Source organism: Xiphophorus hellerii, chromosome 5 (assembly GCF_003331165.1).
Source record: "Xiphophorus hellerii strain 12219 chromosome 5, Xiphophorus_hellerii-4.1, whole genome shotgun sequence".
Classification (NCBI taxonomy): domain Eukaryota; kingdom Metazoa; phylum Chordata; class Actinopteri; order Cyprinodontiformes; family Poeciliidae; genus Xiphophorus; species Xiphophorus hellerii.
The window spans coordinates 22,612,469-22,629,736 of NC_045676.1; the positions used below are offsets into that span (position 1 = coordinate 22,612,469).

Genomic DNA, 17,268 nt, shown 5'->3' on the forward strand with positions numbered 1-17,268 from the left:
AACCAACCTGGGCCTTTTCGTAGCACTTTATCTCCTCAGCTTAGAGGCACTTACGGATGGTTAGATTGTGTGTTCTTTAATTTAAAATGTAGACAAAGTTATTTCCTGTATTTCAAAAACAAGCTATTTTGTTTTGCTTTTATAGCCTTAGACAAAAAATTGCCTTACTGGACTGAGGAGATAAAACAAAACTCCATAGGGTTATAAAAGTTGCTGACAATTTGACAGGAATAAGATGTAGGAAATGCCCAGGGATCAGAAATCGAACTCTGGTCGCCCCACATCCTCCATATATAGCATCTTGCCCCTGATGTACCACAGACACACATGCACACACACTTACACCTGAGGACAATTTAGAGACTGATGGTTCTGTCATGTTTTTCACATGTGGCAGGAAGCTGCAGCACCCATTCCGGCTTTATTTGCATGTTTTCTGAACATTTAAGTCCAACGTTTGAGATTCAAAATGTAGATTTAACATTTAGGATTTAGATAAGAATTGAGCATTTAAATTTATATTTGCATTGAAGATTTGCTTAAATTTGATTCAACATTTGTCTCTTTTATGCGACTATGTGTTATGTTTTTTATGGGTCATTCATCTTTTTAATCATCAGATGTTTTTAAAAAAAAATCTCTGTTCCTTTGTTTTTCCTGTATTAATGGTGCTATGCAAAAAAAAAAAAAAAAAAAGCAAAGTAAGAAACTTGACATTTGGCTATGGCTCTAGGATTTAAATTCAACATGTGTACGAAGATTTAATATTTGAACATAACCATTTGGACATTTAAGTCAAGTTCAATATTTTGACTTGCCAAAATTATATGAGTTGTCGATATTTCATATTTTAAAACAGCTTCCATCTCCAGTGTGACAAACATCTGCCATGTGTGAGAAAAGTGAGCTGAAGTGGAAAAGTGTCGGCTAAATGTTTTACATTAAAACGCATCACTTGTTGGTCCATATTTGGGGAACTGCAGCCCTAAATAATCATGGCAACACACACAGATTCTAAAGGTTTATTCACACCGTTAAATGTTTAAGCCAAAGGAAGATGGAGAAATGTTTTGAAAAATCAAATGGAATATGTAATAAAAAGCACTAATTTAACAGTATTACCATTCGAAACATACTAACTAAATGTGATCAGTCGTTATTTATTTTATAAACTAGACTAATCATTCGTTCTGTGTGCACATTTAAAGTTACACAGCATCTATTACGGAAAAATGTTGTATTTGACATAAATCATAGGTTCTTCTTACCAACATATGTCAACAAAGTTTCATCTAAACTGATGTTGGAAATTTTCTGCTATTAATACAACCGTCATACGACATAATGTTGCATGCTTACTTCCTGTTTTTGTTATGATGGCCTTCACATATCTTTACAACAGACTTACACAGTAACAGAAAAATAAAATCAGCTGCTGACAGATTACAGAGAAAAACGGCAAGCCTGAAAAATTCTCGACACAGATCAGGTCCTATAAGAAATTTTCCGTGGTTCAGATGCAACTTATTTGAATATTCCTTTAGAAAAGTTTCTTCTGTTTGATGTCCTTGCAGTAAAGCTGTTGACATCACAAGATCTGCTCCTTATCCTGCAAGACCTTCGTACACTAAAGCAGCTTTTGCATGTGCATATACTCTTTGTTGAAGAGGAAATATGCTTATTGGAGTTTTAAAGCTTAGAATCAGCTGAGTGATGAGTTGTAGTTTCTTTCCCATGCCAGCTTTAACTAGGCATCTCATTAAAGAGTCTCACTGAAGTTAACTGTTCACATTGAGAATAATATTTGATATTATGGACTGATTTCACACTAAACAGTAACTACCTTTTATTTATATTTCTGTCCACACGTGTAAAAGATGGAAGAGTTTGTTTTTTGGTATAAATAGTGCAGGTTCATTAAAATTTCTCGGTTCAAAAGTTGCTGAAGAGCTCCTGCTTCCTGCTCCAGTCCATAGGGGGCGCTCTCTTCTTGTTGCGGGTGGCGAGGACCTTTTGTCTCGCCTCAGCAGCAGTGGGACTCAGGCGCAGGCCGTTCTCCATGAAGGGGTCTGAAATGCGGCTGTCGTCATCTTCAGGAACCTGGAGTCCGTGCAAACAAGTCATGATTCGCTCCAAACCGAGAGCCACTGTCGTGTCTCTCGCTTCATTCTTCACTCACCTGGAAGCTCATGTCTGAGCTGCTGACCTCTGACTGGGTGGTGGAGCTCCTGGACGAGTGAGACGCCGAGCTGCCGTTGGCTCGGGATTTCGGAGACGTGTTGGCGATGTCAGAGTCTGTCAGAGTGACGCTTATGACAGGCGCGTCCGACGCGGGGAGCTCAGTGGTCGGGGACGGGGTCGGCGGGGTGCTTTCTGCACGTGTTTCATCCACGTAGACCTCTGTAGAAGTGGAAGCAAGCACAGTTCAGCATCGTCTCAGTGGAGTTGCGTGTTAGAGCCGGAGGGTTTGGTTGACCTTTAGTGTGGGTGATGGTTGGGGTAATTCCCAGTCTGCGGAAGAGTTCATCTGTTTCCTGGTCGACCACCAGAAGGCTGACTTCATCCCCTCTGGATCTGATGAGCGCCACCACCTCCGAGTGCCGAAGACCCTTCGTGTTTACGCCATTTACCTGAGACACAGAAAAAAAGTCAAGTTTATTCCTATAGCAAAATTCAGCAACAAGGTGGTTCAAAGTGCTTTAATAACAACATAATACAATCAAAAACTATGAAACAAGCAATAAATATTACATTTTGTCAAATGCCATCAGTAAAATCTTCAAACAAATGCACATCAGATATGTTGATCATTATTCTAGTTACAACTAATCAAAGACAACCCTAAACAGGCTGGCTTTAGACTTAATTTAAAGGAACTCAGCATATATGCAGTTTTCTAGAAGTTTGTTCCAGATTTGTGGTGCATAGAAGCTGAATGTTGCTTCTCCATGTTTGGTTCTGGTCCTGGGGAGGCAGAGCAGAACCAGAAGACCTGAGAGGTCTGGAAGGTTGATACAACGACGGCAGATGGTATTTTGGTGCCAAGTCATTCAGTGATTTATAAACTAACTATAAAGTATTTTAAAGTCTCTTCTCTGAGCTACAGGGAGCCAGTGTTTGGACTTTAGAACTGGTGGGATGTGCTCCAGCTTCCTGGTTTTAGTCAGAATGTGAGCAGCAGCATTCTGGATCAGCTGCAGCTGGAGGATTAATTTTTTAGGCAGACCTGTGAAGATGCTGTTCTAGTAATCAATGTGACTAAAGACAAATGCATCTCGGTCTTAGGGGAACATTAGTTCTTTAATCCTGGAAATGTTCTTCAGTGTGATAGAAGGCCGACTTGGTTATTGTCTTTATGAATTGTCTCTGAAGGGTCAGGTCTGAGTCCACCTCTACATCGGTGCAGATAAGGTTCTGTTGGAAAGAGGAAGGCATCACTAGTGGTGAAACACGAGAGGCAGGGTGCAGTGCTGCGCAGATAGTGTCTGTGATTTGAGAGGAAGCCGCTTTGCATGAAGTCTTTTCCTGCGTCAGCACTCTCCATTTCCGCGTCATTAACCGAGCACTTGATGCAGATGAGAATGAAAATAAAGTCTCAACTGTGCAACACCATGACTCTGCAAAGCTGCTACACACAAACTGGCATACAGGACCCTTCAAACCTATTAGCACCCCCGGAACTAAAGCCTTAAATTCATCTCTTTTTTGTTGCCAATATTTTGTCCATTTTCTCAGTAGGAAAACGTTTTGTATTCCCTTATAAAATTTCACATGGTTGGAGCATAAAGAGAGAAACATTATGTAAGGGGTACAAGCTAAGTTTTTATTTTTTTGTGCTACTTTTTCAGGACTGCACTACATGTTATCCAGCTGCAGTTTTTTCAGGATTTTCAGCATGGTGGCTGGTTTGGTTGGTTTTGGGTTCATGCAAGAATCTCCACTGAGTACAACATCCACATTATTTTAATAGCATGTGCTTCCCATTTCTTGAAGAGTGGCCAAAAGGAAAAGTCCTCTGTGTCACATTATATTTAGTCCCCATTTTCAGTGTAAGAAAATATAAATTCAGTTAAGGCCTTTTACTCATCTTTGCCAGATGTATCAATCAGGCTGGAGAGCACTGTGGATATCGATCCAACAATGTTTAAAAGAAATGCCACAAAACTAAACAACATGCAACCCTAGGTTATTTATAAGACTAGAAAATATTTTTCCTCCGATAAAGCACTTTTAAACCCTCCTTTTTTTTGTAAGTAGGCACATCTGTCAGCTGTACCTCCACTATTCTGTCTCCAGTTCGGAGGCCAGCTCTCTCTGCTGGTGAGTTGGGGTCCACAGAGCGGACGAACTGGCCGCCTTTCTTCTTATCGCTCTGCAGGTTGAAGCAGTAGCCGTTCTCCCCCTTCACCAGGCGGCACAGACGAGGGAGCAGCTCCACCGTCGGCTCAGGGGACGGCTCCACCTGCAGCAGATGGAACATCTTTGATGCTTAATGTCTGCAAATTAGTTTGATTTGAACCTTTAGGTATCTTTTTCTATCCACAGTAAAACATGGAGCTACGACTTGTTCATTTTTTGCATTACTTTTTGTTTGTTTTAGAAAATATCACATATGGACGGGTTTAATTTTTTTTATTTAATTAACCCATTTCCGTTCAGTTTTCAGGACAGTTGTTGCCTGATAGATGTGTTGGATCATGTCATTGACAGACAAAATACTTGTCAAGTTAAAGTTATTGTGAGTCAAAGTGAATTTTTTTTTAATTATTGCTATTGAATAACTTTAAAAATATATTTTAATCTTATTTTGATTTAATATTGTTGATGTTCTGGTTTACAGTTCCCTGCAAAAGTATTGACACCCGTAGAACTTCTCCACATTTTGTCACATGATAACCACAAACTTTATTTTATAGGGATTTTAGTTGACAGACCAACACAAAGTCGTGGATAATTGTCCATTTTATTTATTTATTTATTGTAAAAAAAAAAAATTACTGCCAGATGTTTAGAAAATACTTTGTTTTGTTTGTCATATTATATCTGAGTCTCTCCATGGCCATTCCTTGAATCCAGGCTCTACTTCTGCTTTCAAAGTAGTGGATGATTGCTACTGAAATGATATATGATTTTCAGTTAAAAATATTGATTAGAGAAAGGATATAAAGTAAAGTTGGAGTACCAGCTTTATTGGCCTCAAAACTTAACTTTTTTTTTCTTTTTTGCCTGTTCTTTGTTATAAAAAAAAGTTCAAACTAAGTCAGGTTGAGTGGAGAGCATTTCTCATTATACATCTTCAGATCTTGCTCGGGATTCTCAATTGGATTTATGCTCAGATTTTGACTGGGCCACTCTAAGACATGAATATGCTCCGATCTTAACCACTCTGCTGTAGTTCTGTCTACTTTGTTTATGTCTTCTGAAGTGTCTCATAGGTTTCCTTCCAAAGGTTTCCTGCTACTTCCATATTCCCATCTACACTGACCAGTTTTCTTGAAGACAAGCATGCTGATGCCATTGCAATGTGTCACTGCAGTGTGATGTCTTTAGATATGCAGGGTTAGTTATTCTGCTATAAATGGCGTTTTGCTTGTAGGCCAAATTTTTCAAAGAATTTTATGTGGCTGTATCAGGGCAAAAAAGGTCTAAAAACAAATGCACAATACATTTGTGAGTTTTATTTGCAAAGAAAATAAAGCAAGGATGGCTCCTTGCATCAATTCAGGAGGACAGATTATAAATACCTGTTACTCTCTTCAGATAATTTATTTGCAAAACTAAAGTAATATTGTGGTTTGTGATTATAAAATGATGAAATGTGAAAACATTTTGAGTAGCTTTGCACGACACTGTGTGCTATCGTGGGTCGTTTGCTGCCAGGTTGACCTGGTGGTCACAAAGCTGACCGAAGTCGACTAAGTGGATCTGTCTGAGCCATTCCAGCTGATCCCGAGCCTTGTGTCCAGCAACAAGAGCTGACACTCTGCGTGACACCAGCCTGGACACCGACCTCCACAACAAGCCTCATGCTGGGTGTGTGTGAGCACGACATGCCACAGGGGCTTTACGTTAGCCACCGTCCTGCAGGCAACGGCGCTTAGCGACCGTCTGGTGATGCAGCTGAGGATCTACCTTCACAGTGAGCTGACCTGAGGGCTGACGGGCCTATTTCCACCGTCAACAGCAGGAAGAATGAAGGGAGAGTCTTTGTTGTGTGTGCATCTGTGTATCATATCAAGCGCACCGAACTGTTTGATACTTGTATTGTAGAGCTGCAGTTATGAAACAAAGGCTCTCAATGACCAAACATGCCTGCTTGTTTTCAGCGACCTGTTCATCGCGCTGACCTGTCAAGTAGCTTCATCTGAACAACAAACTCGAGCCATACGTATTGCTCAGCTGTAATGAGCCAATACTTTTTTGTTTTAAAAGAAAGAGAGAGAAAAAAGTAGTTTTAATACAGTATGTTGTCATAATAATCCCTTCAATTATTGCTAATCATGACACGAAGTAATTTATGACAGTGTTTGCAGAGCCCCCTTAAGGTATACACACATTTCATCCACAAATTACAACATAAGTTTATCTTTAGCACAACAGTACGTAAGAAAATCAGCTGCAGCTGATCCAGAACGCTGCGTTCTCACGAAAACCAGGAACACAGAGCGCATCACCCCAAAGTCCTTCCACTGCCCTCCTGTAGCTCAGAGAAGAGACTGTAAAATACTCCTGTTAGTTTATAAATCACTGAACGGCTTAGCACCAAAATACATTAAAGATCTGCTGTTGTTGTATCAACCTTCCAGACACCTCAGGTTTTCTGGTTTAAAGTTACTCAGCATCCCCAGAACCAAACATGGCAAAGCAGCATTCAGCTTCTATGCTGTACAAATCTAGAATAAACTTCCAGAAAACTGCAAAACTGCCAAAACACCGAGTCCCTTTAAACCAAGGTTTGAAACACACCTGTTTAGAGCTGTCTTTGATTAGCAGTAACTGGAGAATTAATTAATATATGTGTGGTGCATTTGCTTGATGATTTTGATTATGGTTTTTGACAAGAAAATCATATTTAACCGCTTGTTTCATAATTGGTTCCTGTGCACTTTGCCTTGTTGCTGAAATGTGCTGTACAAATAAACTCGACTGAGCTTGACTACATTACTAGAAGGAATAGGGTACAGCCCCCTTTACTCTGATACACCAAAAATAAACAAAAGTCCATCTGCATGTAATATAATCTCAGGAAACATTCTCAGGTTTCTGTACATCTCACAGATCATTGTTCAATCCATATTTAAAATGAAGACAGAACAAACTCATATGTTTTGTCGAGTGGAAAATGTAATACTTATGGAAAAAAAAACATGGATTGAAAAAAAAAAGTTTGAAAAATGTATATTTCTTTTTCCTTTACTATTATTTATCATGGAGTTATTGAACCAAGCCACGTGGAAAACTTCTCAAGGTGAGATTGTACTAAAATGTATACATAAAGTAAATAGCTCAGTTCTACATAATCTTTGACCAAAACGACCAAGAAATATCAAATATAAAGTTGTAACACGAACAATTACTAAAATCGGATATGCATACGTAGTTATGCAAGAGGCAGTAGATGACATGACTGAGTGAGATTTGTGAGAATACGTGTGTGTGTGAGTCAGCAGTCTGAGGCCATCTCAGTCGTCTGCTGCCGTCATAACATCACGCAGCTGTACTGTATGTTCAGAGAGGTGAATGTCAGTCACAAGGCAGTGAAAGTGTGTGTCCTTTGTGAACTGGTGGCGTTCGTCTGGGATTAATTTGCCATTTTGGTTAATCAAAATGAGGCTCCATCAGCGCCTTCTCTTTAGATTACTGATTAAATACAAAGTACTTAATGCAGGTGTTGACCTTTACATAACTGCTTCTGGTTGATCTCATAATGTTTTACCTCATTTTCCAAGTAATCATTTAACTAAAACGGAGACAGGCAGCTGCGCTGCAGGGCGAGGGAACAGCCTTTATTTACTCTGCTTTCAGCTAAACACATGGCCAGTTTGACATGAACTGCTAGCCTCGCATATCTGGGCCCGGTTTGTTTGAAGTCAAAACAACGAGCCCAGTCCGTGAGAGTCAGTTCCCGGTTATTCTGACTTCCAGACGTCGCACAGACGTCACAAGTGGAAATGCATGCCACACGCTGAATTTTAGGAATCTGAATGTGTTCGTTTGCCGATTTTTCAAAGCAAATGGCATTAATCTGGCGGTTTCCAGCGACTGCAGCTCATTTTATTGTGCATGTGGTCAGTTCTGCATCCACAAGTCAGATGTCTTGTGATCGTGTTTAATCGATATACATGGCTTTGTTGAATTTGATCGCTATCTCCTATTTTTCCCCAGACCACACCCAAATGTTGCTCTAGACTCACCTGGACTCAAACGGTTTAAATACATTGTAACAGTTGTAAAAGCAGGCAACTGGCAAGAAGAATTGCTGCAAAAGTGATGAAATAGCTCTGGAAAAAAATTAAGAGACCACTTAAAATGATCAGTTTCTCTGATTTTACTCTTCATAGATAAATGTTTGAGTAAAATGAACATTGTTCTTTTATTCGATGAACTATTAACAACATGTTTCTGAAATTCCAAGCAAAACTTTAGTATTTATTTACAGAAAATGAGAAATGGTCAAAATAACAAAAAAGATGCAGCGCTTTCAGACCTAAAATAATGCAAAGAAGACGAGTTCATATTAATTTAGAAACAACGATACTAATGTTTTAATTCAAGAGTACAGAAATCAGTATTTGGTGGGATAACCACGAGGTTTTCAATTGGTTTCAGTCCAGTGACCTGTTCATTTTTTCCAGAGCCGTATTTTAAACTCCTAAATATCGTGGTTTTCTATTTCTTGCAAGTAAAAGTCTGAAAAGTGTGGAGTGCATTTGTACCTGCTCATCTCTATTCTGATATCTCTAAATAAAACAACCAAATGCTCTAACAAGCCAGCTAATTAATGCAGTTCAATTTCATCAATTTCAAATAATGTTTCATAATGAAACATTATTTGTTCCCAAGAGGCAATTTAAGGGCACTGTGGAGCAGAACAAACATCGACACATTAAAAAAACAAACAAAAAATATATATAGACAAAGGGTCATCATGTAAAAAAAAGTCACTCTTTAAATTAAAATTAGTAAATAGAGTCCACCTCTGTGTAATTTATTCTCAGTACAAATTCAGCTAATATGTAAAAGTCTCATTAAGAGAATTAGGAGGTGGAGGTATTTTTTGTTGCTTAGGAAAAGCTGAAAAAACCACAATGAATAAAATCTAAAAGATCAAAGTCCAAGATATCATCTGAGTTCTGGAGGAGCTGCACAGATTCACATTTCATGAGGGAGAATCTTTTGCACTCTCTACTTCATCTCTATGGTGAAGTAGAGAGAATAAAAGCTATTTAAAAAAAAAAAAAAGTTCTAGAAATTGCAGGCTGCCTTTTCTCAAAGGTCATGTAAACGAACATGTAGAAAAAGAAGAAACAGACCAAAACAGAACATTCTAGCTTAGATGCAAAATGTGATGTGTGCTGGAAACAAAATAATACTGCATGTCATGGAGTGGCAGCAGATTTTCCTGAGGGAATGTTTTTTTTTTTTTTAACAGGGGGAAGAGAGGAGCAGGAGAATAATTTTTATTTGAATTACGAAAATAAACATTTTATTGCCTAAAATGCAATAGGCAATATTGCCTACTATACAGTAAGTGTGTCGTTTGTGGTTTTTATATGTAAAAATATCTAAAATCATGGAGCTGTTTTTTTACCGTCTTCACAACTATGCGCTACTTTGTGTTGGTTTATCCCATAAAATCCCAATAAAATACATTTAAAATTGAGGTTGTAACAGGAAATAATGTGACAGTTCATGGATGCTCATTTGTTTCAACATTTTGTTTCTTTGACATTTATTTTATTTCCCCTCCATCTTTCATGGATCCACTTTCTCGATGTCGGTGCTTACCTCGGTGTCTGGCGCTGAACTTGACGTCGTCGAGGTTCTCGTTTCTTTGTTTTCAGAGGATACCTGAGTGGGTGAGTCTGCAGCAGGAAAATGGAATAAGTATCTAAAGTTGGATTTGAGAAACAGCGGGGAGCCCTCTCTTGGTACGGGTGACGCTGAGGGCGTGATATTGGGGGATGGGCGTGGGGAGAGGTTCCCCATTTCAATGGCCTGGTCCTCTGTGCAGGCCAGGCCCTGGCTGCGCAGGTAGTCATCCGTTTCTCTGTCTACTACCAGCAACCTGGTGCGGTGGGGCGTCTCACAGATACGGTTCACCACCTGCAGACAGGAGAAACAAAGACGCAACAAAAAGATTGACTTGATTAACACAGAAACGTGTTACACCTGTCACGGTCATGGAGACGACTAACAGTCGCCAAGCAGACAGTTTGCAAAGTTATTTTGGTGTTTGGAGGAGATTCACAGTGTGAAGTCTATGGATGAAGCTTAAAGAGTCACAACACAGAGACTTATCAAGGATATGGGCTGCTGCTGCCACAGCCACTCCTGAACCAGAGACAGCTTCAGACGCAACCTAACTGGACCCGAAACTGGTCCAGAGTCATCTTCTTAAACAAAAGTATATTTTATATTTAATTTGGAAACCAAGGTCCCAGAGTGTGGAGGAAGAGTGGAGACTGAGGCCCAGAATCTCAGAGTGAAGCTTCCACAGTCAGTGATGACTTGGGGTGAAATGTCTTCTTACTGGTTTTGGTCCACTGGTGTTTTCTGAAGTCCTCTGTCCATCTACCAGGAATTTTTTTAGAGCACTTCATGCTTTATTCAGATAATGAGCTTTAGGGAGATATTGAATTTATTTTCCAGCAGGATCCAGAAATGCAACTGAGCCAAAAGCCATAAATCAACCTTAGAGGAGAACCTCATTTGAATCTAGTAATCTAAGCCTGGTTGTGGGAAGGGATATTAATCCAAAATAGATGGTTAATTACAGCTAAAGTCACAAGTATTTGTTTCACATAGGACCAGAGGTGGGTAGAGTACCCAAAAATTGCACTCAGCTTGGAACTCATTGCACTCAGCATTACTTCTAAATATTTTTACTCGAGTAAAAAAAAAAAGTAGCCATCCTAGAAATTACTCAAGAGTAAAAATGTATTTGAGTAAGAAGTCTACAAGAACTGAGTATTTGATCAAATCATCAACCACTGAATATTTAAAAATTACCCCATCAGACAATGTGTGGACATTTTGGTATTTAAAAGATCAAAATGAAAATGTTTCATATAAATAACGTATTTACAAAATAACAAAATCAGGCAAAGGAAAACATTTTTTCCCCAGATTGTAAGGATTTGGCTTTTTTCTGTGTATTCATTTAGGTTTGTGTCTATTGAGTCTCTGATGTCCCGTCTACCCCTTGTCCTGACACCAGTTTCTTGTTTCCCCTGATTGTCTCCATGTGTGTTTAAACCCACCGGTGTTCCTTGTTCTTTGTCGGGTCCTTGTCTTGTCAAGCTGTCTAGTCGTGTCCAGTCTGCTGTCAGATGGCTCTTGTTTTCCAGTTGCTACCAGTTTTGAGTCTTAGCCTTCCACTCATTCTGTGCTGCCTGGATTTTTGGATTTGTATTCATATCATCATTAAAAACATCATTCCTTCACTCCAACCTGGGTCCTCAGCGTCATCCTCACCGCCTCTACTACTGCAAATCATGACACAGATCAATTTCTTTCCATATAAAACTTATGAAACTTTAACAAAAATCCCCCCAGAAATCCAGTACATCATAATTTAAAAGTTACTCAAGTAAATGTAACTAGTTCCCAACACTCCATAGGACCAAAGTTGGTCAGGATAGTTTCTTTGTCTTCACAATAAAATCAGTTTTTTTTTAACTACTCAATGGTATGTTTTGGGTTGGGTTTTTTTTTTTGTCTGATACTTATTTGAACATCTAAAACATTTTTTCAAAAGCATAAACTGAGAAAATCGGAATTGGGACATTTTATTCACAGTAGCGCTATACATATTTACTTTTTGAATGGAATTGTCTTTTTTTTATGATTAAGCATCATGTGCACAGTTTCAGCATTTTGTCAATCTGTTTTGCGTCAATTGAAATTTTAGGCTGCTGCAGAGTTCGCTTACATTTCGGGCCTGGAGCTGATTTGAAAAATAATTAATACGGCATTTGGCTCTCTCGGCGCCTGCTGGCATATAACGCTTTTGTGTCATGACAAAGACGAGCTGTGATTTCCATTACACAGGCTCACACTGACCCATATAGGGCCACCCTCGTCTACAGGCAAGAAAGAAAAAGTTGTCCGACAGGTACATAGTGCATTGTTCCTCTCCTGGCTCATCTTTACGTAAAAATGTCACGCAGTGTGCAGTAAGTCACTCGCCTGATGATGACTTTCTTTTTCCACATTCTCCCCGTTCACCTCCACCAGTCGATCCCCCGGCCGGAGCCCGGCCAGGTCAGCAGGGGAGCCAGGCTCCACTGTGCGGATGAACTGTCCGCCTTTCTTCTTCTCTCCGTGCAGGTGGAAGCCATATCCGCGCTGTCCTTTGATCAGAAAGCAAAGCCTGGGTCTCAGCTCGTTCTCCATCGGTGTGTGAAGGTGAAGAAAAAAACAAAACAAAACAAAACAAAAAAACTCAAAGTGCGTCCCAGGAATAAACGGGTAGATCTTCTCCAAGAGCTTTGGGGAGTTTCTGGCTCCTAATCCAACGCGCTTCCACTCGCTCCAGAGACAAAAAGCTCATCGTCGTTATTCGGCATCATACAAATCCCGTAGTAATCCACAAAAACCTGAAGAGTGAAAATAAAAATATGGCAAACGCCTCCCACTCCTCTACCCTCACCCAAAAAAAAAAAAATAAAATAAATAATCTGGGGATTAATCCATTTTTAGGGAGCAAACGCGAGCGCGCAAAGTGGTGCGTAAAATAGCGCTAAAGGGGAAACATGGACACGTTAAGTCCCGTCCATCAGTATAATCCAAGAGATCAGAGATTAGAAAGCCGGTCCACGCACGTAACACTTAATTCTCCTCGCCAGCGGGGGCGTGTATCCTCCTGAGCGACCCGGCGAGAGTGGGGAGGCTTCAGGAACACACGCCACTACCCCCCGCAGCGCACACCTGGAGACTCAGCCCCGTCGCGCTGCGGGCTGGTAGGACAGCAGCTACTCTAAACATATAGGCGGGGACACTTATTGTTGCCTCCACGCACACCTTGGAGCGGGCAAACTTCGCCCTGAGCGGTGCGGCTGAAACCCGACAGGCTGTGACCTGAGAAATCAAATCTTCCCCATCAGTCCTCTGCCTCCGTATCTCTGCTGCAGATCACCAGAAGAGCGACTGCGTGAAAGCGGGGTGTGATGCACGTGAAACAAAAGCTTTTCCGTGCGAATGTCCATGCGTATGTGCACGGAGTTCATCATATATGCTTGAGAACATCTTACTTTCCTTGATTTGACTCAGATGCAGGGAAGATGAGAAGTTTGCATTTTTGCAAATGAGTAAAAAAAAAAAAAAAAAACTTCCTAGACTTTTTGAGTTTGTTCAACCCTGTTGGGTCATATTCCCACACACAAACAAGAGAGGAGTGTCTTTAAACCTTAAAGTTGTAGAAAATCAAAGGTGATGATGCTCAATTTTCACTTGTTTTCTTTTATAATTGCTTTAAGAAAATAGTGAAAAATACAGAATTTCTAATCTTGTATTTAAAAAAAAACCCAAGAGAAAAGCTAAAGTTTTGTTTGCTATTGTGTCTCCTGCTGCTTTACATGTTACAGCTTATGGTAATGTATCCTAATATGTTGTGCATGACTATATTTCTGAGTGCATAGGGTCCAAAACAATGAGCAAGATACTAAAAGCTTATGGTATTTCCAGTTAAATTAAAACTGATTTTTAATTGGTCTGTCACAACTTAAAGTATAAAACTTTAAGAACAACAACAAAAAATTCAAACACGGCGCTACAAAAACTTCAGTTCTTACTTTATTTATTTGAGTTGAAAAAATAAAACAGTACAAAAATATTCCTATCAATCACTGCATGTGTTTAATTATGAAACATATCGTGTTTTTTTTCTGGCCAACATCATAAATCGGCAGTTCAGTGTTTGTTTTTTTACAATCCTTCTTAGTCTGGTGGCTTCAGGTTTGCTGCCGATTTACTTCTGGCATCACTTTCCTGTTCAGATTCGACCTTAAATTTGCGCGATGGACCTGGAGAGCGTGGTGATCCGTGTTTGGGTCTTTTTGCGGGAGAACATTTGTGTGCAGATGGACAGCTGTACTGGTTCAGACACACGGAGCAGAGCGGGCTAACTGGAAGACAAACCTGCTGTCCAAACCCAACCAGCAGCCAGTTGATCTCGCTCCACAACTCCCTGCAGCAGAAACAAAACAAAAAACATTCAGGTGAGTCTCAAACAGATTTCTGTTTGTCCACCGGGGGGCAGCATAACCATCTGCAAAAGGAAACATGCCTGATTTTTACGTGTTAAAGATATAACACTGAAAATCATTCATTGAAAAATGTTTTTGTAGCCACCGGATAAACATAAAGTCTAAAATAAACTAAATATTTTGGATTTATTTTAAGTCCAGATATGAAAAAAATTCTGTATAATAAACACTGAAAGAGAGAAAGAAAAAAAAGAAAGGAATAAAGAAAGAAAAATAGAAAAATGGAAAAAGGAAGGACTGGAGGTAAATGAAAGGAGAATTACAGAAAGCAGGAAAAAAAGACAGACACAATGACACAAGTAAGGAAAGTCAGAAGGACAAAAGAAAAATGGACATGAAAGGAAGGGAGAAAGAATAGGGGACACAAGGAAGGTAGGACATTAGGAAGAAGAGAAACAAAGGAAGAATGCAAAGAAGGAAAGGAAGGAAGATAAAGCAGAAATGGAGAAAGGATACATGGCATGCGGAGGGAAAGAACAAGGGCAAAAGTAACTTGAACTAAAAGCAAATCTTTAAGTAAAAAAAGATCTACAATCTTTGTGAGTCTACTTTTTAAAGCTGTATCGGACGTGACTTGGTTACCTTGGCAACCACTCCTCCAGGGCCTTGCGTGTGTCTTCTGGGTTCTTGGTTGGTTTCTTGAGCCAGCCCAGCCTGTTGGAGATGCGATGCACGTGTGTGTCCACTCCTAAACACAAACCACCAGTGAAGACAAATCCCCCCAGGGAGCATGCTCACACACACACACACACACACACACACGCAAGCACACACTCCTGCAGCTGTGGGTCAGCTTAGAGACGAGGTCCTTTAGAGAACAAGGTTCGCTACGTTGTTCATCACTATCCAGGCAACACTTTACTCATTTCTTATGACAGGTAGTTGCATATATTTACATTTTGAAACTATTGCTACTTCAAAATGGCCACCATTAGTGATAAAAACCTATGCCAGACACTTGGTCCCAGGCAATGTCCATAGCCAGGTGGGCCATCTTAGGTCCGACTCCCGGCAGGCGAACCAGACCCTCCACGCTGTTCGGGATATCTCCCCCGAACTCTGTCACCAGCATGGCCGACGTCTGCTTCAGAAACTTTACCTTGTTCTGGAGGAGGAGGTTCAGTTTTGATTCAGAACTTTTTAAGTAAAGAGAAGAAATTAAACAAGCTGGTAAAATCAGGGGCGTTACCCTCCAGAAGCCGACGGGATAGATGAGCTCTCCCAGCTTTTTGTTGTCGGTGGCGACTATATTCTCTGCAGTGCAGCCATGCGCCCGAAGTCTCTGCATCGCTGCGCCCGTCACCTGGTCCTTTGTCTGGCTGGACAGCATGAGCGACACCAACACCTGGAAACGCCTCACCTGTGAAAAGGGATGGAGTATTTAACTCCACAGACACAGTTTATTGCAGAACTTTAAAGCAAACACGACGCAGCTCACACCTACATGTGCGGGGGCTTGTGTGTCGTAGCATTTCTCAGCTCCCATGTTGTCCACTGGGGCGTCTCGACAGCTCCTCATTTCACGGATGAAACCCAACTGTTTCATCCAGTCCGGAGGCTCCCAGTGCTCCGTCTTTACCCGGGAGGCGCCATCGTCTCCGTCATACTCCACCTTAACCTGTCTCCTCCTGCGACCGCGAGGAAGCAGCGATGACGCTTCAATCTCTGTGATAGGCCGGAGGCGTTCCTGGCAGCCGTCTAGACAAAAGAAAACATAATAAATGGAGTAAACATGGCATCAAAAAAGAGAAGGATTACACAAGAATACATTTATAAGAGACTAAATGTTATAAACATGTCAGTTATCTGTTCATTTCATAACTTGCAGACCTGTCTTGTAACCAATTAGGACATAAAGGGCTTGTGCATGAAAACTGATGGGAAGAGCTTTAATCAGAGAAGCAGCCAAAAAGTTCATGGTAACTCTGGAAGAGCTGCACAGATCCACAACTCAGGTGGGAAACTAACACTGCAGATCCCCCTAAACACACCACTCCCATGGTGAAACATGATAGTGGGAGTATAATGGTGTGGGACAGAGTTAATGGGGAGAAGGATGGAGTTAAATACTGGGCAATCCTAGAAGAAAACTTTGTTAGAGACTGCAATGTATCTGAGACTAAAGTAAAGGTTCACCACTGCAACAAATCCATAGAGTTGAGATTTTGTTGCAAGATTTAAAAATCAGTTTTACGGAAACTCTCTCCAATATGACCGAGTTTAGACTGTACCACTGGCACTCTGAAGAGTAGCTTGAATCAACAAAGTTAGGACTTATTTAGTACGGAGGCCGTCTGGTGACATGGGAGGAAAAAAAGCAAGTTGTAGCCACAACTTAACATCTCGAGGCACAACTTTTATTATTTTCTTCTCTCATGTCACCAGACGGTCTCCGTACTTTAGACTTTACACATGCGCAAATAACCTTATGCAAAGTATTTAAATAAGGGCCTGTTTCTGTTTTGTCAGATTTATAATGTCAGTGTTTCTGGTGAGCCTAACGTGAACATACCGCTGGATGAAGGGGTCAAAGAGGGCTTCTCTTCGGACACTGTCGCCTCCTCCGCCTCCACCTTCCGTGCAGGAACGGCGTCCACATCCCCCTGTCTGCTGCTGAGTTTGGACCTCAAAGAGGCCGCGGATCCACCGCCCGCACCGTGACTGCTGCTCCGGGTGAGAACAGCGCTGCTTTGCATGAAATACGGAGAACTCATTTTCAAAATCTGAACTACATAGCACAGTCTCCTCGTCTCACAGCGGACATTACGAAGCATTGCAC

At 40.7% G+C, this 17,268-nt stretch overlaps 3 protein-coding genes across 3 annotated transcripts in view; 1 reads left to right on the forward strand and 2 right to left on the reverse strand.

The window, feature by feature from the left end:
* Positions 1 to 1,008: 1,008 nt before the first annotated feature.
* Positions 1,009 to 13,359, reverse strand: nherf2 (NHERF family PDZ scaffold protein 2). The gene is made up of 6 exons (XM_032561816.1): positions 12,412 to 13,359; positions 10,009 to 10,326; positions 4,277 to 4,462; positions 2,477 to 2,630; positions 2,180 to 2,400; positions 1,009 to 2,100 (listed from the first exon to the last, which is right to left on the reverse strand). Exons 1-6 carry the CDS (start codon positions 12,616 to 12,618, stop codon positions 1,933 to 1,935), a joined length of 1,254 nt encoding a protein of 417 aa, XP_032417707.1. The 5' UTR covers positions 12,619 to 13,359; the 3' UTR covers positions 1,009 to 1,932.
* Positions 13,360 to 13,999: 640 nt separating this feature from the next.
* Positions 14,000 to 17,263, reverse strand: nthl1 (nth-like DNA glycosylase 1). The gene is made up of 6 exons (XM_032562763.1): positions 17,002 to 17,263; positions 15,934 to 16,187; positions 15,679 to 15,849; positions 15,435 to 15,594; positions 15,072 to 15,177; positions 14,000 to 14,410 (listed from the first exon to the last, which is right to left on the reverse strand). The coding sequence occupies exons 1-6, from the start codon at positions 17,261 to 17,263 to the stop codon at positions 14,161 to 14,163; spliced, it is 1,203 nt and encodes a 400-aa protein (XP_032418654.1). The 3' UTR covers positions 14,000 to 14,160.
* Positions 17,051 to 17,268, forward strand: part of tsc2 (TSC complex subunit 2) — a 28,402-nt gene continuing 28,184 nt past the window's right edge. The window contains exon 1 of the mRNA XM_032562759.1: positions 17,051 to 17,162. The gene's annotated coding sequence lies outside the window, so the exon portion shown is untranslated. The remainder of the gene's footprint in view (positions 17,163 to 17,268) is intronic.